Genomic DNA, 26,012 nt, shown 5'->3' on the forward strand with positions numbered 1-26,012 from the left:
TGTATATTTACTGCGACTTTACTGAAACATGTTAGCAACTAAAAGTCTAAAAAGAATAATAAGAAAGAAAGAAAGAAAGTTTTTCAGCCCTCTTTGTATAATTTAAGGTCTCTTGAGCTGATGTAAACATGGTGTCAGTGTGACCAGGTCTGTTATGTTTCCTCTCCTGTAACATTGGCTCAACCCAGCCTGTGCGCGGCTCTGGTGGAGGCCAGTCTCTCCGGCCTGCCTGCCCGCCTGGCTGCCAGTCCTCTGCAGACTTCAGGGCTGGCTGCACACACACACACACACACACACACACACAGCTCCTCCACACACAGACGGCCGATGGGACATTATTAGCCGTGCACAGCCGTCCACACCTCCACAGGTAGGTCCCCCGAAACATCACGTGAAGTTTTGCTCCGAGTTTGCTGCGCGTGTGTGCGGAAAATAGCTCCAGTGAAGCGGAAACCGTGAGACCCGAGTTCGGTTTCACAAGCGAAAAGAAAAAAAGAAAAAAAGAAAAGTTGTCATCCTCCAGAAAGCAGCTGGGGCTGATTCCAGCAGAGATGGCGATCGAGTCGAGCCGAGCTGTTTACTCCAGCGTCTGAAGGAGAAGCGTGTGGTCGGACAGGAGAGGAGAGGAGAGGAGAGGAGAGGAGAGGTTAGGCACCAGGCCAGAGGTTCGTTCCTTCTCTCCCACACACTAAATGATGATCAGTGTGAGCTCTGTATTAATGTTTTTCTTTTCAAAGAGTGTGTGTGAATGTGAAGAAGGTAGCTCGTCTCATACGATCAGGCTGAACATCTGAACTTCAGCCATGTGTTTGTGCAGGGAGAGGAAGAGCAGAGGAGAGGAAGAGCAGAGGAAGAGGAGAGGAGAGGAGAGGAGAGGAAGAGCAGAGGAGAGGAAGAGCAGAGGAAGAGGAGAGGAGAGGAGAGGAGAGGAGAGGAGACCGGGCTGCTTTCACATATTTGGGTTTTTATTACCAGGGAGCTTTGTAGGGAGTACAGGGTCCACTGATGGGCTTACACACACACACACACACACACACACACACACACACACACACACACACACACACACACACACACACATTAACTTTTAGGTTTGTTTTTATAACCTGGACATATCACTCACACCATGGGGTCCAGTTTTTCCAGTGGTGTGTGTGTGTGTGTGTGTGTGTGTGTGTGTGTGTGTGTGTGTGCAGCCTGTTTGACAGAATGCCATCATGCTGTAAGCAGTCACACACACTCTGCTCTTCAGCTCCTGTAAACACTCAGTTCATGGAGAGCTTCTTGTTGGCCGATGCTGATGTGACACTGAGGAGCAGCAGGATCGTGAATCAGCTTCCTGCACAGAGACTGTTGCTGACTTTGTCTCAGTTCCGGTTGGTTAACTAAAGTTAGAGCTGGTGTACGTGGGGGGTGATTTATCTCCATGTTGTGTAAGTTGTGCGTCCTCTGGCTTTGTTTTGAATAGTTGTGCAGAATGGAGGCCATGTAGGTGTTTGATGTGGGAGATAACGTTGTGCAACATGCTGGTCGAGGGCCGGCGGTATGGTCGACATAACAATCAATATATAAATCAGAGGTTCTCCAAGGAGGCTGTAAGTCAGTTCCCAGTGGTCCCAGGTGGTTTAGTGCCTGTGCTACTGATATAATTTAACTTAAGATAGATTTTATTGAATAGTATTTATGAGAGTGTGTACACATGAGTTCTGATTTGACCCATTCGGGATGTTGTAAATCAGTGTTGGGAGGTTCTGAACACCAGCCTGATGTTTCTGGGCTGTTGTGACTCATCAGGTTGAGAACCTCTGACATAAAGACATTTATTTCCTCTGGTATCCTGATTTTCACAGTAACAAACACGTCCAAAACCCCGTATAATAATCCAGTTCCTGTTCAGTGCAGCACTCAAAGTTGAGTTCACTTATAGTTTTGAATTATTGCACAAGAGAGTCTTAAACATCCTTTTATTTGAGTTGTTGGCAACTAACTTGAATCAACTTTTCTGCAAATTAGAACTGTTGGGATGCTCTAGATCAGGGAATATATATTATTGGCTATATATCAGTATCGTTATATATAGAATATATATATAAAGTTAATTGATTATCTGATTATCAAATCTGATGTGATTCTGCATTGTTCTGATAATCAGAATGAGTGTTTTCGTTTCTCTGATTGCAGATGAAATGATATTTTTTTTTGTCTCTGATTTAGCTTGTAATCTACAAAGTAACGAGTAACTAAATTTATTAGGTAAATGTAGCGAGTAAGGAGTAAAAGTACAATCATTGCTAACAAAATGTGGTGCAGTGAAAGTATTAAATAAATGTATATAGAACCGAAAATAGAAATACGCAGGTAAAGTACAACTACCTCAAAATTGTACTTTAGAATAGTACTGGAGTAAATGTACTTATTACATCACTGGTATCTGTTTATTCCTGTCAGGGCTTTTTATTGATATGTTTTATTAATCAACCAACTCTCATTATCTGCGTTACACTCAGAGCTCTTAAAAGCTCGGACTGTTTCTCCGACAAACATCCATTTAAGTAAAGTCGACTCAGACTTTTAAAAGTGAGCTACAGTTCAGAAACGTTCTGCTGTAATCACGATGACTAAGATGGATTATCACAAGTTCTGAATGTCAGCCGTCGTAGACTTCAGTGGAATATTGACCAACTGGGCTGTGACTGTATTGACATTTGTGCGGTTGTGTTCAGAACACACTCTGTGGTTGTGTGTGTAGGTATGTTTCTGGATCAGTGTCACATGAGCCACTTTGGTAACCTGATTAAAAATATGTGTCTGTTAGAATAAAGAAGGTTGTTTGTGAACGCTGGAGCAGTTTGGGGTTCATTGTCCAACTCAAAGTCACTTCGGGGAACCTGGCTGAGATGCTTTGTAACCTGAACAGCTGATGCTTAAACAGGGTCACTTCTTTCTGCCTCCACATCATGTGAGAAATATGAACTGATTTCGCTTCATCTCGTTTTTGTCTTGATGACGGTTTTGAAACTTACAGTAACAGGATCTTAATCCGTTGCTCTTCAAATCAGTTCCTTTACGTTTCTTTACAGCCTGTGAGTTTAATTGTCTTTAAGTTTGACCTCTATAAGAGGAATTGGATGCAATAACAGGAACCTTTTGTATAGACACGTGGTGCGCGTCTGTTTCTTAATATGTTGGACCGAGCTGCTTCCTGTATGGCCGTCACCCAGCAGCAGCTCCGGTCAATAATTCATGGATTTTATCAGTTTATGTCAAATATCACCTCCAGACATGTTTTAAGATGTATCTGAAAATGCTTTTTGTTGATTAATAATGTGTGAAATCCAGAATCTGTAAAATATACACGTGTATTTAAAGTCCCCGTCCTGTCAGAACTGCTTTAATTCTTTTTCCTGCAGGTGAATGTTTGAGCTTCATTGCACAGAATGATGTTTAAAACTAGAAGTCAGTTTTCATCTTCTTTGCTCAAAGTGTGAATTTTGTCTGAGTTAAATGCAAATCTGATCTTAAGAGGCGGGTTCAGGAGCATGATTTGATTGATTTTTTTTAAAATTTGATTTGTGACATGAGAAAATTTGAAAGCCAGTCCTGGTCCAGTGCTCAGCAAACGTAAGTGAGATGTAGAAACTTAAAACTTCCAGTGAACGACTTTACAGAGAAGAAGGAGACATTTTGAGCATAACAAATTTAGAAAGAACAAAATTAGCTTATTCATTTCATTAAAATGTCCAGAATTGTTTTGTGGAAGTTTAACTTTTTTGTCATTTCAAGCACACTATTTTGTTTGGAGGAGATCTTTAATTTCAGAAGTTAAACTGCTAGACACAAGATACCTCCTTCATCACCATATGATCCATATTTACATGTATTGTTAAGCGGCAACCATTAGTGCCTGTCGTAATTAGTACGGCGGCAAAGGAGGAAGTCAGGGGCGGTGGTAAAAAGAGGCACATATTTGTATAGGACGGATAGGAGGTACAGGATCGCGACCAAAAATCAACTGTACGTTCTTACTAATGTACTTAAGTTCTGTCACATATGTTCGTAACTGAAGTTAAATTTAGTTGTTTTAAGCCAAAGCACAATGTTTCAAAATCCTGTCCGAGTAGTTTTCTTATCTAAACCCGATCAAACAGCGAGCGTACGACGGAGGTCCGGTCTAACCTGTCGCTGGTACTCTGTAACGGTCCTGTTGTTTTGGGAGTCGCTGGCAGTCGGCCTTTTCAGTTGTTCAGGTATGAGGACGTCTTGTGTTTGAGCGCTGCAGGCTTCCAAAGTATTTCTGATGTTAAAACACTCAGCTGTAGGAATGAGGAGAAACACATTTTTGACTCTAGAGGGGCTGTAAGGTGTGAAGGAGGTCGTCACACAGCAGAGAGGAGCCTTGATTACGGGCTCATGCTGCCTCTGGTTGTGCTTTGTCACAGAACTCGTTTAGGTTCATTGCAGCTCTGAGTTCTTGGCATTCCTCAAGAGTGCAGTGGGACGAACCTAGCGCGTCGGTTAGGAAGCGAGGGGCCGGGTGAAGCTCATACATTTATTTATTTTTTTTCTTAAACTTAAATATTGCATTCAGAGGTTTTTTTTAAAAAGGCTCTCATCATTTCCTACTGCATTCAGAAATTAGCAAACATGGCGTGACACGAATTGCAACACTGTCCCGCCGACTTTGTGGTCGACTGATGGCACGTGTGTTTGTTTAGCGTTTGTGGTTGTAGTAGAAACATGACGCGATGTTGTGCCGTCTGTTTGTGCTCAGCTCTGTTTCCGCCGTAAATCATGTGATCCTGGCATCTCGCTGGCCATCCAGCGCTGAAACCCATGACCGTGATGTGCCTCATGTGTTGTGAATGCAGGTCAAATGAGTCAGCAGTCATAATTTAAACTCAAATTATGTATGTGGTCCAGCATATCACGGCGTCGAGTCATAGAAATGGTATTAGTAGCTTTTAGATGCACGTTTGGAAGCAAAGTCAAAGTGAAGTGGAGCTGTCTTTGTCTTCCTCTGAGTAAATGCAGGTTTCTGATTATTTTTGATAATGAATGCATCATTTTAGATACTTTTTAAGCAAAATCACAAAAGTGGAATATAAAGATGTGCTGCTGTTCTTCTTCTTCTGTTATGATAGTAATGAGGAGTCTTTGGGTTTTGGACTGTTGGCTGGATAAATAAAGGCATTCGAAGACATCGCTGGGAAATTGTGAAGAGCATCTTTTACAATATAATGAATATAGGACAGTATATTTTCACTTTAAAAGGAAACTCTCACCAATTTTCTAGCACATTGAAGTGTGTTTACTGGTCTTGGTGAGCACTACTTCATAAGTTAAAAAAAGAAATAGTATAAAGCCTTTTGTGGCTCCAGAGGAAGCTGCATGTCATCTGATAAATTTCCCTCCAGTGATGTCAGTCAGTGTGCAGGATGCATTGTGGTTCATGTAGGCGCCAGGTGTTGAAAAGCCGTCTACCGGTCAGCATTATAACACTTTTGCACTAAACATCAATACAGCAGAACCAGAGATATCTAGTTTTATTCCACACCGTATTCTGCTTTTCAAAACCTGACTCCTACGTTACCCACAATGCAATTTAGCTACCAAGGGACACCACTGGAAGCAATTTATCAGATTACATGCAGCTTCGTCTGGAGCCACAAAAGGCTTTATACTGTTTTTTTTCCACAGTTGTACTATCCAAGACGTGTAAACACAGTTAATGTGTAAAATGTGTGGAGTTTCCCTTCAAATATTAAAACAGTTAAATAATAGTGTCTTAGTATTTGTATCAAACTTTGTTGTATGCTTGATTCGAGTGCTAAGACACTGTATTATGTAAATGTTGCTCGGTTTCTCACAGTTGAAGCATTCAGATGACGGTTTGTGGCGTCTGTTCAAGGCCTACACTGCATGAGTCATATGTGTGATGTGTGACTGATCACAAAGCGTCTAAAGACTCTGACTCGCCTGCAGGCGAGCTGCACTAATGTTCATGTGACTGTGACATACAGAACGGGGGGCATTCCTCTCCTCTTCTGTCCCGTCTTCCTCCTCATGCGTCGTTGTTCTGCCTTGCCCCTTTAGCACTGTGTTAGTGATGTGGACTACCACACTCAAGGTTCTGTGGTGAGATGGGTAAACCCTTGAACTTGATGACATCACTTCATCGAGTTGGTTGAGACACGGGGGACCCTGCATGTCAACGAGTAACAGAGCGGAAATATTTAAAATATTGAGACACAGTGCTGCTGCTTTTGCAACACCAGGCTGTAGTTTTAGTTTTGCTGAAGCTGCGGAAAGATTATGAGCAGATGAGATGTTGATTTGACACTTCTGAGTAAATGTGTTACAAGCAAGCTACGATACAGTAGTGTCACAGTAGTAGCACAAGCCTGTCTGTTCTAGTGATCAGAGCTGTTGATTCTTCTCAGTGCATTTAGCATAATGTATGGTGATGTATTATGTCCTTTCATCACAGCTCATAATGATTCATCGGATGGAACTGATGCGTCAGCCGTTTTGGGAAGCAACGTTTTGTCTTCTTTGTACTTCATGATGTCAGACTCTTGTTGAAGAAATGGTTTGATGTCTTGGGGAATTCTTTGTTTAGGTCACTGGCAGTGAGTTGGATGTGAAGTTTGTTTGTGAGAGTTTGACTATGAAGCTACAGCCAGCAGCCACTTAGCTTAGCATGTCTTAGCTTAGCACAAGGGCAGGAAACGGGGGGAAACCTGCCGTGCTCAGTGAAAAAGGAACAGAATCCGTCCACCAGCTTGGAGTTGGTTTAACCTGTAAACCTTTTACGAACTAGTTTGCTTCTCCATGGATGTGAGAGCCACCACAGAGTCACATCATTCAGTCACTGTACACGTCTCCATTTTCCCAGCTAGGGACAACTATGGCAGATGATATTTACCGACTTTGCATACCTACGTTGGCATCCAAACATGACCAGTCCTCGGACTACTGTTACTTTGATTTGGTTTCCAAATAGAAATCTTTTGCCTTTTCTCCTGTGATTAGTGCTACATTAGCTCTGGTTCTTAAAAATGGTCATCATAATCAGTTTTAATTAGTTTTAGCATTATAAGAAGATGATCAATCAACTAATCAGAGCTGTATCGACCTTCTCATTGAACCAGAAATGAAGGATGTTTATTTCTCAAGATTCATTCAAAAGTGGCTTCTTCTTAATTTTATCCACAAATGTTTTTGGGTTTAAAATGAGAAGAGCTTATTCAGTCACACAGAAACATGATGTAATGTGTTTAATAAGGCGATCTCAGACATGATGATGGCACACGCCAAAAAAAGAAACTGAATTCAGCGAAAAGGAAAAAAGTGTCACAGACACTGACGTCATCTCCGCATCCACAATCTCCACATTCTTTGAATCCAATCAGCACAATCTAAAGAGATCAAAATGAAACAGGGTTTTGTTCTCTTTTCACAGTAATTAGTCAACAGAAGACATTTTTCATGTGTAAAGATTTATTTTCCAACTGTTTAAAGGGCCTCGTGTGGAGGTGTGTTTGTTTCAGTCTCAGCCAGTATCAGTTCCAGTACCTGTCGTGGCTGAAAGGGCTCTTGTAGCCTCACATTAAGTTCCTGTTGCACATTTGTTTTGTATAAAGTCTAGTTGAGGCTGACTTAACAGTCTGAGCATTTTTGTCTTGATGCATTAGCCAAACGCACTGGCTTCTATGGGAACACTGGTGTTTTTCTCTGGTTAACTGGAGCACCAGCTCTCACACGTTTTTCCTCTCACTGCAGGCTGGTGAAGGGGGAAAAAAAATACAGCTGAGGGAAAGAGCGGAGAAGGCCAAGGTGTCTCTTCAAGTCACAGCTCTGGTGCTGTAGTTGGCTGGAGAGAGGAGACATGAGGGAGAGTATTGAAGTGCAGCCGACGGTGGGTTGGCAGTCCGCCCCCTGACTGTGTTGCGAGGCAGGAAGTGTGACACTGAGAGCACAGGAAGTGGCTGCTGCGGAGCTATGCTAACTCTCCGGTCCAGCAGCTTCGAGGGGCTGGGATCAATTCACTTTCAGTTAAAGAGAAGCTGTTCTTCATTTTCTAACAGTGACACAAAGGAGATGGCTTTCCATTGAAATTTTGTGTTTTCCTTTACACTTGCAGTGAATTTAAACCTCCTCATGTTCAATATACTTCAGATGCATTTTGGAGGAAATCCACTTTGTAACTGAGGTCCAACAACTGAAGAAACATGCAGACCAAGTGTTTATTTTTGATAGTTTGCTAAAGAGACCAGGCAGTAAAAGACATCTGTTATACAGAAAACTGGCCCAGCAGAAAGTTGTCTTCGCACCTTATCGGTCCTCTCTTTCAGTATTTGTTGCCACTTCATGTCGGTCATCCTGTACTTCTCCCTTGAGGTGCATGTTTATTTCACACTTAGTCAAAGTTGTAAATGTCACCAGTCACCAGTTCTCAGGTCAGAATTATGAGAACATCTGCTCTGATGTCTTTTGACATCGTGGACTCTTACTGTCTTCCTTCTGCCAAGATTTACAGAAGTTATATGTTGTGTAATCAGTCGTCATCGATCATCTCAGGCGTCACTGATTTTTCTGAGTGGATGATGGATTTTTTTTACTTTGTGGTCCCCCGATAAAAGAAATTTGCAGATCTTTTCTGATGTGGTATGTTGAGCTAAAAGCACACAAAGTGTCTGATGTTGGTGCACAAATTCAACCACTCAACCTTTAAATTGTTCTCCATCAGCATGGCTGTGACTACATAATGACTGATGTCTTCATTTTTTGAAATTATCAACTATAGTATTTTATATTACTAATATTAGATTATGCCAGCCTGGGTTAGAAATATTAACTATGTATCTAACAGATAAAAATCAGATGGACCCGAACAGATACAGGATTTTGGGGCTCATGTTGATACCAGCGAGAGAATAATTCAGATATATGTTTATCTGCAGACACTCTATGTGCATGTATTATGTATTATTGTATATATATTACTTTATATAGAATACATATCCACACATGATATCGCCTATCCAGTGTTTTTTTGTTCCGGCTCTAAAAACAAGATGTGAAAGTTAAAATGTATTTCCTATCCTTTAGAGGATTGTGCAGCCTGCTGGATGAATACACACTCTGAATACACCCTAGTTTCAAATTTTATTTGAGCTACCTGCTACCTGAACGCCCCTGATATAATCTCCACAGACATCTTAAATGTGTTGGATTTCTATTTCCCCAGCTTGTAAAACCTGGTTGCAGACTTCATGTTACCCCTCCCCCCCCTCCCCAGTGTGGGGAACTGAAAATGAGGAAGTAGCGTGTGCCATATATAAGGTTTGTGTGCGTTGAAGTGGGACTTCTCTGAATATGAGATGTGAGTTTAGAGGAAGAGGAATGAAGAACTTCGACACATGTTGCAGAGCGTTTTTTAAAGACTTTTAGATGCTGCTAACGTTTCCGCTTTTCCTTCTGATTACAGCTGCATGTGGCTGCTGTTCACATTTTGCACTTTTATGAGGAATGAACTACGGTGCTTCTTCTACTGTCTTCTGAACGTGCTTCTGATTCTTCTATGGACACAGACTGAGTAAGTAGATGAGCTGATCTTTTATTTCCACTAAAGGGTTTTCACAGTGTTGCTTTCTGACGGGCCGTTATTCGGTGACCCAGGTTAAAGGAAAAGGTGACATTTCAAACTTGGAACCTGTCTGCAGTCTGCTGGTGACATTTTCGAGTTACGTTTTGTCTGTTGTGATGTTTAGAAAGACTGCTGAATGTGTGTTGCTGCAGTTTTCTTTCACACCAGGAGATTCGTTTCCTGTTTGTGAAGCTGAAACGATGAAGTGATGAACAGACAGCTGAACTGTTTAAGTCATTTTTGCAGCAAATAATGCAATCAGTATTTTGAAATGCTCACAAAAGTTTGATTTTGTGTTAAGAGACCAGACAGAACACACAAGCTCTAAAGTTAGACACTATTGCAAGGGCAGGAGTTCTAACAACAGTCATTATTAATTCATCTGCTGATTATTTTCCTAATTAATTATTTATGCTTTAAAATGTGAACAAAAAAAATGTGTGAAAAATGCTCATCACAGTTTCCCAGAGCCCAAAGTGACGTCATCCGACTGCTTCCTTCTGTCAAACCATCAGCCTCAAACCCAAAGACTCTTCGTTTACTGCCATAAATGCAGCAAATTCTCACAATCAAGAAGCTGGAACTAGCTAATGTTTGATATTTTTACCAAGTTGGGGATTAATTTACCTTCAGTCGACTAACGTTGCACCACTTTCATCCATGTAGATGCTGAAAATTATATTTTTTTTACTCTTTTATGGAGGTTATGTTTTCAGCTGTGTCCATTTATTGGTTTGTTGGTTTGTCAGGATGATTACACTATAACTACTGAACAGATTTCCACAGAACTTGGATGGATCATGTGTCCTGGCCCAGAACAGACCGCATCAGCTTTTGGTTTGGACCTGGATAAAGGGACAAATCCAGGAATTTCTTTTTCCAAACATTGTGAGATTGTTTCTCAACATTTTGGTAGATTTCTCTCAGAGTACCGAATGGATCTTGATATAGAAAATACGGTTGGCTGGGATGGATCCAAAGGGAAAAAGTGGATCTGTTGAATTTGAATTTACATTTTTTGTAATATATGCTGGATCAGGCTTGATTAACGAGGGGCTGTTGGGCCTTGATTTATGAAGAATTCTGTGGAGGGGTGATATTATGTTGTGTGTTTCAGATGAAAATTGCTACGTGTGACACTGATTTGATCCATCACAGTGTTATTCAGCCGGGACCTGAGTGACGCTCATGATACAAAGATGTAAAGGAGGTTTTATTGTATTGGTATTGATAGCTGTATTGTTAGATTGTAGAATTAAAAATGAGACTTGATGAGAAGCTGTGATTTAAACATTGAACATTTCAAATCTATTCTCACCAGGAAAATCACCCTCATGGCCTTTTTTTTTTTTGCAGTTTTGCAGTTTTGCAGATTTCATTGTTGTGTTTCTTTGTAGGAAGTGGTTTGTGCCATTGTGGAAAACCAGAAAACTAACAGCAAAGGTGGTTTATTGTGCTTGTTGCTCAACGATTTGATCTGCCAGCACTGGAGGTTTGATCACCTTCTTAAAAGCATCTGTATAGCAGATGCCTGCAGAAATCTCTCTTAGCCGGCTTTAAATGTTGTCAACGTCCATATTTTAAAAAAGTGCAGAGTCACATCTGGATACACTGCATATAGGTCAAGAGAGGAAACACACACACACACACACACACACACACACACACACACACACACACAGAGTAACAGAGAACCCCTTCCTTAAGAGTAACCCCACAGTTCTGCAGCAGATGTTTATTTGTGCAGGTCTCCATCACGAGATATGTTCAGCACTAATTTCTTTATTTGAAGAGTGATCAGGAGGTAAAATTAACCTGCTGAGTCGAAGTCTAAATCAACAGCAGTCGAACCACATCTGTTGCCAGTACAGCTGCTTTATGTGTGTGTATGGGTGTGTGTGTGAGCAAGTGCATGTGAACACGCCACAGGATGTTAGCTTAGCCACTCAGCACAGTTCCTGCACTGCCGACACATTTATTACTGCCCTGGGCTTACATTCATCATGTCTAAAATTACCTTCTCCCCAGCTCGTGTTTGATCCGTCTTATTGTTTTTGGAGTGTTAAAGTTGACCGTCGAGCTGTGTGAGAATTTGGGCGGAGCGGAGTCGAAAGTGATGGGAGGTTTCCCCCCTTAATGGCGCACCAACTCCCCGCCCGTCGTCGTCCCCGTTAAAACCACGTTTCTGCTTCGAGCCGCAGGCCTCCTTTTTAGGTGCTCCAGACAAAATGCTTTAGGTTGGCCAGACTTTCTGAAGATAATTTAATAGTAAAACTTCAGCTGGTTGTTTTGATCTGAGTTTGAAGGATCTTTATTTCTTCCACCAGCCAGGTTTTGTTTTCACCCGTGTCCGTTTGTTGGTTTGTTTGTTGGGATTATAAAAAAATCTAATGAACAGATTTACACAAAACTTGGATGGAGGATAAAGGGATACTTTAAGATTGCGTGATAGGTTGTTTTGCCACATTTTTGTTACGTTCTGAGATTTATTTATGGATTTTACATGGCTTGTATCTTTATGTGAGTATAAAAGAGAGCTGTTGGGTCTTGGTGAAACTTAATCCCAACAATCTCCTCTCCAACCTGGTAGAAGGATGCATGGGTGTGAACAAGGCCTTGCCAAGTTATCCTCTTTCTGTCCACCGGTCATATCGTGCAGCAGCGTTCAAGGTCAATATGATGCCTGGTTTTGGTCATAAAAGGAGCATTTCACCAGAGTGAACACACAGATTTTGATGAAGCTCCTAAAGTATCTGATATGTTACGTTAATGTGAGCATAATCAAATCAGCTGTGGTGTTTATGACACAAAAATCATAGAGATGTTCAACAGTTATTCGCATGTGTGTGTGTCGTGCGCAGTAACTCTAATGAGGTCGTGGAGCACAGGAGGTTCAGTGGCAGGATGAAGAAGTTTTTTTACGGCCATTTGTAAACTGAAACATATGTGAGCTTTATTCTGTGTGTGTGTGTGTGTGTGTGTGTGTGTGTGTGTCCTGACGGTGATTCTTCAAAGGGTCCACACCCTGAAATCCCTCATATAACCCCTCCGCCCACCCGCCCCTTGCTCCCTCCATCTCTGCTACACTCTGTCTGTCAAAGGAGCCATTGTGAATGCTTAGCTAATATTAGGCTGTGTGTGTGTGTGTGTGTGTGTGTGTGTGTGTGTGTGTGTGTGTGTGTGTGTGTGTGTGTGTGTGTGTGTGTGTGTGTGTGTGAGAGAGAGAGAGAGAGAGAAGTACTGTTGTGCATTTTAAATTTCGACACACAGGCCTGTTTCCTCTGGCGGAAGTCGAAGTGTTTTCTGCGTTCCCTCAGAGCTGCTTCAGTACCATCAGTAAGTCTTTCGACAGTCAGCTCACAGATGGACTTGGTTCAGTTTCCAGTCTTCATCGTGTATTTTGTAGCACAAATTTGTCAGCTTCACAAAAGGGAGGGGGGTATTTCCATCCCTTGCAACACATAAGAAACTCATTGACTCTCGCTTGTGTGCCTGATTTCATCTGCAGTTGTGTCCGTGTCGTTTCATCACTGCAGCAGGAAATGAGTCGACGTGTTAGTCTCTATATCCTCCATCAAAGGTGACTCGGCTGTAGCTGCACTACATTAATTATAGATAGCGATACGCGACATTGTTTCAGCTCTATCACTGCCGACAAACAGCCTGATCTGTGAAATCCAGTGCGGTCTGCTTAGATTCTGAAAAGTCAGCATATTTAAAATGCAATTGAGTATCCTGAGCGCAAAGAGGTAGACGTACGGTTCCCCCGTCACAGAGGGTTCAGTCATGGTGGAGGAGGGAAAGAAACAGAAGCATCTGTAGTTGTTAGCACAGTAGAAACATGCACATGTGTGTCTGGCTTTCAGTCAGTCCGTCTGGTCTCAACAGGCAGCTGTTGTGGAGAAGTTTGCTGCCAGTGACGTTTTTCTGCTAACAATGGGTTGTTTCATCGGCCAGAACTGAAACACTTGCTTCATAACTATTGATTGATTGTGTCTCATTAGCTCTGGTGAGTAATTAAGTTAAACAGCTCAGCATCAGCTGCTTCAAACCTGCAATTAATCGCTTCTTTTAACTCTTTACATCATCAAGAAATGGTCACTCCTCCAGGGCTCGCATTAGGTAAAGAGATATGATCGTCTGCTGACTAGTGATAAACACGATGCTTGATTTTGAACTTTAACACAAGTAAAGATCAGATCATTAGGGGAATGAACGAGTCCCGAAACCCGCGAATACGCAAATAAGCATTTTTTCACTTTTGTTTCCCTCGCCATTGAGCCCATGGGTTTTTTTGAATGGGCTTTCAGTTAGATGTCTTTTTCTGTGGTTAACCCAAGATATTTTCACATTTTGCTCTTCGACATATTACACATCAGTAAATGCACCCACTTTTTTAAAGTGACGTCATCACGCTGAACATGGAGAATCATCCACTCGGACGGTTTGTTTCAAACTAATCCAGCTCTGTGTAGTAAAGTGTGTATTTTATAGTATTAGTCGGAGGCTTAGCGTGACCACAATAACATTTATTTATAGCCTAACGTTACCTCTTAACTTCTGGTGATTTCATTCAGCCCGTGCTTCTAAAAATCTTTGGTGTGGTGTTTATTTGTTGTCCTCATCTCGCTCAACACAGCGTGTAAGCATCATAAACTCGTGTTTGTCTATTTTCTGCAATAATGTAAAATCAAATTGGCCGAATGCTAACGTCTGGGTCAGCCTGAAAAAAAAAGCCTCATCCCTGCAGCACTCTATACCAAAGAAAGACAATGACTGTATTGTCAGCTGCAGCGCTACAGTTTTTACATGGCGAGCAGTTCAACGGGTGCGTCGATCACGAGCTATGAGCACATTATTTTGTGGAAGAGGACTATATTCATAATCAAAGCAGTTTGTGTTTTAGAGTTTGTGCTGATTTTTGTATTCCGAATCTCTTTGCGTAGCTCCAGACGTCTCCTCCTGCTCTGTGTCGGCGCTCAGACGTTTGATTAGAAAGGTAAATTGAAGTGTGTGACCGACATTGATTACACGTTTAAGACGTCTCGGCGAGTTGTGAGAGTTTTTACTGCTGAAATTCGAGGTTAGTGTGAATGTGTCGGTGGACAGTAGAAACTTCAGCATGTTTTCTGATGAATCAAAACAGTCTGCACAAACACAACTTTAAATCATGGAAAAGACACCAAAAATCAACAGCGGTACAGGTTATTTAATGTAAAGTCTCGAGTTACTGACTTGTTTGTTTTTATGTATTTATTTCCTCCACGCTGTAATATACATTAGAATAAAGCCTGTTGTCATTCTTCGACCTCAGACTCTGATGTTAAACTTTATAATATTTGTAGTTTTCAGGATTATAAGTATTCTGTTCCAGCACTGGGACCAGCAGACATCACACTGAGGCCCGTGTGCTGTATATGTCCTGTTTATGTTCGGCTCTCACTCAGTGTTTAAGCCTATTTTCTGTCCTGTATTAAGTGGTTTCTTCCCATCATGGGTCTATATTTGGAAACCAGTGACGGTCATATAGGAGGAACACGTAAACAGCTCATCAGACCTAACTGGCCCGCGAGTTATAGTGTTGGAGATGCTATATTGGGGTTGGGTCAGTGTATTTATATTTCCAATAAACACTGTATGTTAGTCTGTGTAAGCCACAGCTGGTATGATGGAGATGAGGTTGTTTCTCCACAGAGTCACAGAGTTTGAGGTTGTCATCGTCCTGGTTTCACTGGAGGATTTTAGTCCACCAGGCTGGTTAGAAGAAAGAGAAACCACACTCTTGTATTTTTCAGTTTTTGCCAGACTTCCACATTTACTGTACGGACTCGGAGTCGGCCGTTGTTGCGGCTGTGTAACAGAAAACTTCATATTTACAGTATAAAATATGGACAGTTCTCAAGGTTTCAGTTCTCAAAAGTGAAGCCACTGCAGATGTGCCTTAAATCCTCATTCTTTCTACTGGCCAGTAGTAAAAAAAAAAGAAGTCAGATTTGAATATAAGCTTATGAGAAAAACCCTACTTCTCATGTGATTTATTGCCTCAGTAAAAAGTTTCCAAGGGAATTAATGATCTAAATCACTAGTTTCAAATCTTCTTTAATCCACAAGATGTTCATTTTATACTCCACAGTCCCAATTAGAGTAAAATCGACGTAAAATGCCGGGTCGACCTGTGACTGACAAGTTGCTACCGCGGCGTACACTTGGGTTCTCCTTCAGATCCACACAGGATATCCTACCCTGTTGTCCAAATATGGTCACTTCCAGCTCCAAAAAAACAAGATGGTGACATGCATGTGCCAAATTTGACACTTCAAACTGTTTTTTTAGTTTTTTGTTTGTTTGTTTGCTTTTCGCAATCAGCACTAACACTAAGCACAGGCAAGGCTGAAGGGGACATGAATGTGTGTATGGACCAGATTTATCAGCAATCCATCCAACAGTTTTAGAGATGTTTCACCCTGATCCACAAATGTCAACCTCATTGTCACTAGCGGAAGAGTCAGGACCACCAGAGTCATGAGGATTCATCTTTTAGGGACCATGGATGTGAACCTTGACCTTTAAGGGCTTTCACAGTTCAGAATATCTCTTTGCATGTTCCCCACATTTGGTTATATTGTCAAGTATTATACTTTTAAGTATTATAGAAGCAAATAGCTGAGTGGGTCTGTGTGCTTGCTTTAAGCTCACGGGCATTTTTTTTTCTTTTTTGATTTAATACAGCGCAGACTGTTTTCAGGGGAAGGCAGCATGTTCTGAGCAGCGGAAACTTTGCTGTACGAAGATGTAAGTGACAAACTGACAAACTGGCAGATACTGAGAAAAGAGGGCTGATGGGAGGTCGCGAGGATGGGCGTCAAGATGTTGCACACAGATGAAAAGAGTACGAGAAAACGGCAGGAAACAATGGGAAAGACCTGATACTCTAATGTCAGCGAAGGAGCGATGAACGGTTGAAAAGACAGAAAGTGAAAGGCAGGAGGGGAATGTCACAAATGATCCGAGCCCGAGATGTGGAGGTATCATCATCCTGGCAACCGCATGGCTGCGGTGCTGGAGCCGCGTGGTGACTTCCTGTTTGTCAGCAGCATACAGGAAGTAAGAGGCCCCTAGAGGATGGTCCGCCTGTGTGTGTGTGTGTGTGTGTGTGTGTGTGTGTGTGTGTGTGTGTGTGTGTGTGTGTGTGTGGGGCTTGAAATTTAGTGAGAGGCCAAGCTGTGTGATTATTTGTGCGAGGCAACAAATGGCTTATTTAGGTGTGAATGTGACGTGTTTGTGCATGTGTTTGTGCGTGAGGGAGAGACTGTAATAGGCCCTTACATGCAACTTGTTCTTCCTCTTGTTTGTTGTGTAACTGTGCATCTGTGTTAGTGCATTTCACCTGACGTGACCTCTACAATCTCACCTCAAGTAGGTCTCATCATTAAGTGTGAAGCAGGTTAATGTAATGACAGAGAGCCGACACTGTGGGGCATGTAGTTGTAATGAGTATCTTCAGTTTATCTTCCAGCGTGGAGCTGAACTCAGACATATGTTACGCCATCGATAATCTTCTTATTTCTTGTTGAGCTTTAATAGCGAACATGGTATTCACGCATCTTTGCCAGTCAGAACAGTCAACTTTCCACCGTGCTCACATGTTTTTTTGACACCGTCAAGGCTCTCGATCTAAACCCCTCTGTAGATAAAAAAATGGGTGATGGAGAAGTAACGAAAATACCTCCATGAATTCTTGTGTTTTGGTCTGTTTACTGTTTCAGATGGGGAAGTGCTGTATCTGACTCGTGTCATGTCAGTGAGTTGTTTAGCTTGACTTGCAGGTTTTGTTTTTGGCATTGTCATTCTCTGTGTGTTTTAATATGAGATCATTTATGATGTATTTATAATTTATGCTGATATAGTTTTCTGTCTGCAGCTCTGGTCGACAGGGAGATCGCGAAAAGTGGGGTTTTTTTCAGTATTTTGGGATCATTTGTTGCTTTCCTATTGCAACTGATAATAGATTTCATGCATAAAAGTAGAACATGAATGAGATAATGGATTAAATTCTGCATAGAATCGATGCAGTCAGAAAGCAGCTCCTGCATTGTTTTTCTATGCACATTGCAATATGCACTTTAAAGAGTCAGCGATGTGTCTGCAGTTGGTTTTTACATCAGCTGTGCTCAGTTAGTCTTTAAAGGTCCCCTCCACGTATGGATTAAGGCATGCATACTTGTTTTTTATGTGTGGTTTCGCAGGGAAAAAGTGAAATTGACACATTTAAAATCCTTAAAAGAATTTATAAAGAATACATAAATATGCAAATGTTTTACAGTCACTGCTGCACCCCTCAAAGTAACTGTCACAAATCACACTCGCCTCTTGTACTTATTTAAGATCCTCTAGTGTCAAACTCTGCACATGCATTACTTCACACAGTGAAGCTCGAAATATTTTACTGTAGGAACAAGAGGAAGAGCATTTTCGACTGGAGGCGGACTTGAAGCCTGTCTGACACGTGTTGCTGGCTTGTCAGAATGAGATTAATCTTCGGTGTCAGATTCAGGATGAGACATTCTCCTCTGTTGTGACCCTGCAATGTCACGCCTTGCTAGGTGCAACTAACAGTTACAAGAACAGCATAGATACAAAGAGGACAAACACTGAGCATCTTCGCTGCTCTGCTCTGCTCTGACAGCATCATGAGATGATGTGTGAGAAACTGTTGTGAAAACGATCTGTTGATTTACAGGCTGTTTGTCATGTTTTAGGGAACTGAACACTCAAAGTTCCTGTTAGATGAAACCTTCATGGTAAGGCTGTCGTAGCTTGTAATCTCACTATCAGCTGATCCAACCTGCTACCTGTTGTTATCCTCACATACTTGAAGCATTTGTGTCTGTCTGTGCTCACAGTCCTTTCAGGGATTCAGTCAGTCAGGAGTCCAGATCTAGAAGATCTCTGACACTCTCCTGTAACGCTAAAGTTATCACCACCATCACGCCAGAAAGCTCTTGTTGAACAGGGTGACAGTCAAGCAAATGAAATATGAAATATCGAGCAGTACTGCACAAATTCTCAAACTTGTCACGTCACATTTTTACTCATTAGAGGAAGTGAAATGAACTGCTGTGACCACTGATCATAGTGGACAAAATGTATTGACTACCCAGAGAGAAGTTCATAGTATTCTGAGTCACTTCAGCACAGTCAGAAAAAGCAAAGAGCAGACGGAACAAAAGGCAGTCTGTATCTATCAGCGCTACCTCGGGGGAAACTAAACCTCTGCCCACACCACATGTGAAGGATGTTGAGGAACTACGACCACTGCACGGTCTAAATGAAGTCATCGCGACATGTGGACACCCTGAAACTGTCTCAAGGACTCCCGACAACTGCAGAGATATCCTGCGGTACAGCTGTCGTTCTATTTCATTAAGTGTGTGTTTGTGTTTTCTGTCCTCCAGGGTGCGACGTCCAGTACAGATAGAGTAAAGTGGAGAGAAGAAGATGCCAGCCCCGCCTCCCCCTCCACCCCCAGGGCCTCCCCCTCCTCCCACCTTTGCTGTTGTAAGTCATATAACACTGTATTTTTGTCTGCCCAGTGGCATCTGCTGTGCCGTCCTCTTGACCCTGCTCAGCAGAGACATCTTGTGGACGAATCCTGTCATTACATTTCCTGATGATCCTGTATTTTTCTCCACCCACCACCCCTTTGCCATTCCGCTATTATGGATTTGACACCCATAAGTTGAGTTCTAGGTGTTTTCTGCTTCTTTGCTCCGTCTCAGTGACAGTGGGTTTGTGTTTGTGTTTCAGGCCAACACAGAGAAGCCAAATCTGAACCGTAATGAGCAGCAGGGAAGAAACGCTCTGTTGGGCGACATTTGTAAAGGAGCCAGATTAAAGAAAACTGTTACCAATGACCGCAGTGGACCCGCACTGGACAGTAAGTCAAGAACATTTTAATAACATCATCATGGAATACTCACGCCACACCTTCATACAAGTCGGCAGCAATACAGTGTAATAAATATAGAAAATATATCCTGCAAATGAACAATTCATTTAATATGTTTTGTTTGTTCTTTCAGAACCCAAAGGCGGTGGAGGCGGAGGAGGTGGTGGTGGTGGTGGAGGAGGTGGAGGAGGAGGTGGAGGAGGTTTTGGTGGCGGAGCTCCTGGTGGTTTAGGAGGCCTGTTTGCAGGAGGGATGCCAAAACTGAGGTCTGCAGGCAACAAGTCTAACGGTAAAAACATAAATCAATGGATCAGTTATTAAATCAGGAATAACAATCAGTAAGGTGCTCCTTCCAAAATCCAGCTACACGCAGGTGAAGCTAAGCAGTAGTGGACTCAGGACTTCTTAAATCAGGGCTCTGGTAACACAACTAAAGTATATTAAAGATCTGTTTCTTTCTCTCCTGCAGACTCACCACCCAGCCGAGGACCCATACTCCCCCCTGGAGGCCGCTCTGCTGGTCCCACCCCATTTGGTGGCGGTGGAGGCCCACCTAAACTCCCAGGAGGCCCTACTGGTGGCCGCGGCAGCGTCCCTGATCTCCCCAAGGGCCGTCCCAACCTCTCATCCAGACAAGACACTTCAGGAGGCCCCCCTCCCCCTGTTCCCAACACCCCTCGACCAAACCAGGGCTTCCAGTCTCGTGCAGGCCCACCTCCACCTGCCCCTGGTGGACCCAGGCCCAGCCATGCTAGTATGCCTACACCCCCTGGTGTTCCTTCAGGGAGACACGGACCTCTCCCTCCTCCACCTGGAGGCTCTTCAGCTGGGCCGAGGCCAGGATTTTCAGCACCTCCTCATCCACCCCCAAACAACAGCCGGCCTTCTTTTCCATCTCCTGGAGGGAGGCCTCCGCTTCCTGACGACAGACCTCCACCACCACCAGCTCCTGCTGGAGGTCATCGGCCATCGATGCCCCGTGATGTGCCCCCTCCTCCACCTTCCGTCAACTCTAAGCCTTCTCCCTCTGTCTCTTCATCCTCTTCCTCCCGGACATCGGCTGGTGGGGGTGCACCCCCTCTCCCGCCAGGCCGACCGGGTCCCCCTCCCCTTCCACCTTCCCCGGCCGGAGGGGAGGACCACAGCACCCCACGTTTGCCACAAAGGAACAGCTCTCTCAACAGGTACGGGACAGGATGGATGAATTTCATCGAGGCCATGAGCGCACACACATTTCTGATCAGGCATCAGTCGCTGAGAGAATATTGATGATAGATTCATGATTTTCTGAACACAGATATTGTAAAGTTGGTGTAAAGATTAAATTCAGGTTCTCCTTTCCAGCCACAGTCCAGCGCCGGCACACGCTCGGACGGGACCTCTGCCTCCTCCACCAAACGAGAGACCACCATCCCTCGGAAGGAACCAGTCGTCAGTGCGCTCAGGTAAACAGCCTGCATTTGATTTGTGGAATGATGGATGACTGTTGCATATAAATCATATTAGCAGAGTGATCATACAGCCTGTGACTTCTGTCAGGAGCTCCTGTAAATATTAGATATGAATGCCGGATTACAATCTTATTAATTCACTTTTTATCAGCTAACATGTCGACTTTTACTTCCACCTCCAAAGGGCCTCTTCCTCCCCCTCCTCCCTCAGGGCGTAGCTCGGGTGGGGGCAGCGTGAGGTCACCGGTAGCTCCTTCTCCTATTGGTCGGCCGGGCCCGGAGCCACCTCGTGGTGGACCCGGCGGTAGACCTCCCCTCCCTCCGGACAGGCCGGGTACCGGAGCGCCCCCTCCTCCGCCACCCATGAATAACGGCTTCCAAAACTCTCACCACAACCAGATACAGGGTGAGTGAACCCATCAGGGTTTATTTTAATTAAAGAATTTTGTCAGGAAATGGAGAGCAGAAAGCAAAAAAATGTCATTTTCTGGAAAAAAACAACAACCTGGAATTAATGTTCCTGCATTTGAGAAGAGAGGTGCAAAAGTACACAATAAAGTAAATTATAAAGGGAAATAAAAACCCTATGAAAAGGTCTATGTATGTTGGAGGTAACTACAGGCAGATTAAACAAACTCTATGCCTTGTAGAGGATTAACTGATGAAAACTGTACCGTACCGTCCTCGTCCCTACAAGAGAAATGATGTTGTTTTTACCACATGAGTTCCAGCGAGGACAACTATGGCAGAGAAACCCACTGACCCCCCGCTCATGTTGTTTTATCCCATTGAACCAAAGAAGTCAGTTTGATCTGGAAGGCAGCGGGGACACAAAGTGACAAGGGCTCCCAAATGTCCTGATCCAGAAAAACTGACAGTTTACAATCACATTTTACTGGATATCCTGAGAACATGTGGTGCCTTTCAAAAGATTTAGAGACACAGATACTCGTGGGCTGGGTATGAAACTTTTAAAGTCTTAAATGGAAAAAACAGAAAAAAAAGAAAAAAACACTTTTAAAACAATCAAAGATGGAAGAAACCTCAGGAAGAGCCAGAGAGGAGGTATCTGAGACATCCATTATTTACTAACCTGTAGATCATGTGGTTCAACCTGGAATGGAACAAAATCTGACTTTTTTATTCCTGTTTACTTGTTTTTTTAAACAGATAATTCCTTAAAGTAAAGTTTGAAACAAAAGTATGTTTTAGAATAAAATTATTTTGGTAAATTATGACCAGTTATGACTTTTCTTTTCAGTTACAGGTACATTTGAATGTAGGGGAATGAAATAAACTGTCTCAGAAATTCTGAAAAACCGAATAAAAAAAAAACAGAAAATTTGAAAAAAAGTAGGTTTCCAGAAAAGAAGTATTTTCCTAACGTAATTAACTGTCTTGCGCAGAGTTCCAGTGAAGTTTCTCTGCACTAGTCGACTTCTGTTCTTCTTTGATTTCTTCTGTGAAACCTGTTGATCTCTATCTACGATTCTTATCTTTCTCTGAATTGCTGAATCAAATCATAAGAGTCATATTTAAAGTTAGAAACAAATCCACTGCGTCTGACCTTCACTTCTCTCTCTCAACAGACGAGTGGGAGGGTCGGTTCAGTTTCCATCCTGTGTCAGACTTTCCTCCACCCGAGCCCTACGTGCCCTTCCCCAAGACCTACCCGAGCAAGATCGGCAAGGCTGATGGCAGAGGTCAGTCTCACACACACATACCTTTTTAGAGATTTTGAGAAATGCTGTCAGATAAAGAAACAAATGGAACAATCACATCTGAGGTAACAGTGCCACAGTGCCACCTGGTGGAGGGAAACACTAACTCCTCTGTACCTTTCGTTTCCTTCCAGGGTCTGGTAAAAAGGAGCGAGGGGCTCCTCCTCTCCCTCCTATACCCAGGTGAAGAAGAGGTGGCAGCAAACAAAACCCCTGGAACTACTTTTTCTGTTCCCCTGCCCGTCTCTCTCTCTCTCTCTCTCTCTCTCTTTCTCTCTATGTGCTTTTACCTGTTACATGTGGTTCATCCATGGACCGCAACACGTCACATGGACCTGCAGTACAGTCGACCAAGTAAAAAGGACAGACTCGCAATGTGGAGTTCACATCATGTGCCTCTGTAGCAGCGGAATGGAAAGCGTTCAAAGACCAAAGCCTGTTTGTATACGTCGGTACACTTTGTTAAAAAAAAAAAAAGGAAAGGTAAAAAAAAGATCAAAAGAACAAAAGCTTGCACGTCTTCAGGCACCGTGTGTTCCTTTCAGGTTTACAGCTGTGCTGTACAGCAGCTGACAGATGCTTTCTGGGTCGGCTTCTTCTTTGACCTGTTTGCTGTGAGACCACTTAAAAACAACAGTATTGTCATGAACCATGATCCACGTCAACTTATTTTTTTCCAGTGACCAACTTTTCATGCTTTGCTTGCCAGATACTATGTTTTTCCAACCTGTTAACCTTTTGGAAAAAGAAGAGAAACTCTTGCTTAAATAAACCAGAGTTTGGCAGGTTGCACATGAGACATTCCCAGCATGTTTACACAACACACACAGCATTTGGTAAAGCTAAGTCAGCGTCTTACAGCAGTATCATTGTCGTCCCAGGGTGTCAGTTCGGGGCTTTTAATGCAACCAATCAGCTTCCTCAAGCTATGTCTCTCGGTGTTTCCCTCGTGCCTTTCTCTATTCAGGATCGTAATCTCCAGGCTGCTTAAATGAGTTAAGGGAATTCACCTTTCGTGCCTTAAGTTTGCTCTGCTGGATTAGATCACCTCTGCTGATGTAAATGTAAAAAGACAAAAGCAATACTCGATTGCCACGATATCTAGAGTACTCAGCATAGCAAAGTGTCTTCAAGACATCGACGCATAGACAGACATGCAACTCAATTTAAAAATGGCCACAACTTCCTGCTAGAGCTGCATAAAAACATCAGGGGAAACATCCAGGAGTTTAGTTAGCCAAAGCCACACGTGCCTTCAGAGTGTGTTTCTGTGTGTTTCTGTTAGACCACTGAATGGTACTTTTTTCATTTGTTAAATGTGACGTGAGCATGCATGTATTGTTTTTAAAAGGATGTTGTGTGGTGTTCCGGCAGCATTGGTTTACAGTGGAACTGATTCTTATTTTGCTGATCTGTTTAAAGCTGCCTTGACTTGATGATGAAGGACCTTGTGTATGTATCTGTATGATTAAATCAGGCGGTATTGGAGGACTGTATTATTTTAAGTTATGTGTCTGAACTGTGCAGTATTACATTTGTTTTTTTGTTTTTTGGCTTCACCCAGCACTGCTTTGAATGGTATTTGTATACAGGATGTATTATTCTCATGCTGTTCAAAGAAAAACATGTTCTTTAAGACAATCATATGGACATAAACCTATTTTACGTCAATAAATAAAATGCTTTAAGATGCTTTATTTGCTCTACATGAGGTGAAATGTGCTTTTTGTTGGACTGAATATTTTCATATTCCTGCATAAAGGACAAGTTATTTGATCACAAGGACAATGATAATATCAGCATACAGATGCGACATGTATCACCAGATAAGAACAAGACGCATTTTTACACGTGCAATAAAGCTGAACGATACAAGATCCGACAGTGTGTCATGATAACCATTATATCATGAAGTTTAAATACTGATTTTCTTGTGATATTATTGTTTTCAAGGCAGAAATATGTTGGTATATTTTGGAGATCCACCAACATGGCAGCTCATGTACAGGGTATAAGAGACTTCACAATCTCTCTGAAAAGCAACCAGGTCCTTTTATAGCCCCTTTTGTGTAGCTGTACTAGTATTTCCAAAATAACTTGTTTGACGTTGTGCTGCTCTCCTGCCTTATTCAAGGGGATTTTGGAGTCGGGGGAGCTGATGGAGTGCTGCACTTAAACAGCCACTGCAGGTTTTTAATAGATTCCACCAGTGTTGGCAGTGACGACATGAACCCACACAGGAAAATGAAAAACCAAGAATCTGAGAATTCTTGTAAAAATATGTGTCTAATAATTTTCCATAGTCACAGTAAAACAAAACTTAAATCAATGTAAGACAATACGACGTTACATAACATGAAACCAGCGCCATCATAATGAATATTACACCTCGCATTTGACACATTCACACACTTCTCCCTCCCACGCAGAGACTCGTCCTCCAATATCTGTCCAGAGTGAAAATACGGATACATCAAATAAATAGTTAGCATATTAATGAGTTACATAGATTTGATTTGTTGTCTATAGGTCTGGCATGAGCATCTTTTCTAAAGGAAAACATGTTTTCCCGTCATTAATCCACGGGGTGATTCCACCAGGATGTGATGCAACTTTTGGCAAAATGTGAGTTCTTCTCAGAAACTCAACCGCTTGTTCGCCTGTGGACCAATAAACTTAGATAAGTTGTTTTTTTGGGTCGCTGCTCATTAAAATGTCATTCCATTAGTTTACACTGTAGGAAATGATTTATGTTGTTTTTTTCTCTCTTTGGCCACAAGAAGAAATATTTGTGAAGTATTTATATGGAATAAAACCGAAAGGACACAAATAGATCCACTTTTTTTTTTTTTTTCCAACCTGCATGAGTTTTAACCTTGTGTAAATTATCGGTAAACACTGAGCTTCTTTTATATGTCAGTTTGTGATGGTTTTATCAGTGATGTTGCTGCATCTGAAATGCAGAGGATTTCCCCCTGCAGTCCTGAAAACTGCAGCTCATCTCACTTGAAGGGATTTGAGAGTTTTCAGTGCCAAACAAGCCCCTGATTGGGAGGTCTGCAGATGGATTTTCAAGGTGAGCTTTTTAATGTGAGCTGTGATGGCCGAGTGGTTAAGGCGTTGGACTCGAAATCCAATAGGGTTTCCCTGCGCAGGTTCAAATCCTGCTCACAGCGAAGAATTCCTCAGCTTTGGTTAAATCTGTAAGAATGCAAATATTACTTAACAAATGTTCGGTGAGA

At 42.4% G+C, this 26,012-nt stretch overlaps 1 protein-coding gene and 1 non-coding gene across 8 annotated transcripts; both read left to right on the top strand.

The window, feature by feature from the left end:
• The first annotated feature begins 228 nt into the window (after positions 1–228).
• Positions 229–24,476, top strand: wipf1b (WAS/WASL interacting protein family, member 1b). 7 transcript variants are annotated; one of them, XM_037124179.1, is made up of 11 exons: positions 229–370; positions 524–665; positions 9,491–9,598; positions 19,105–19,207; positions 19,457–19,586; positions 19,732–19,887; positions 20,068–20,782; positions 20,943–21,043; positions 21,234–21,455; positions 22,639–22,752; positions 22,905–24,476. In XM_037124179.1, the coding sequence occupies exons 4-11, from the start codon at positions 19,148–19,150 to the stop codon at positions 22,955–22,957; spliced, it is 1,551 nt and encodes a 516-aa protein (XP_036980074.1). In that variant the 5' UTR covers positions 229–370; positions 524–665; positions 9,491–9,598; positions 19,105–19,147; the 3' UTR covers positions 22,958–24,476. The 7 variants fall into 7 exon arrangements, with proteins under 7 accessions (XP_036980074.1, XP_036980075.1, XP_036980079.1 ...); XM_037124180.1 differs by lacking the exon at positions 524–665 and having other exon boundaries at positions 242–370; XM_037124178.1 differs by lacking the exon at positions 229–370 and having other exon boundaries at positions 379–665.
• Positions 24,477–25,864: 1,388 nt separating this feature from the next.
• Positions 25,865–25,946, top strand: trnas-cga. Its single transcript has one exon. It is a non-coding gene; the product is annotated as a tRNA-Ser (tRNA).
• The last annotated feature ends 66 nt before the right edge of the window (positions 25,947–26,012 follow it).

This window comes from Acanthopagrus latus, chromosome 15 (assembly GCF_904848185.1).
Source record: "Acanthopagrus latus isolate v.2019 chromosome 15, fAcaLat1.1, whole genome shotgun sequence".
NCBI classification, from domain to species: Eukaryota; Metazoa; Chordata; class Actinopteri; order Spariformes; family Sparidae; genus Acanthopagrus; species Acanthopagrus latus.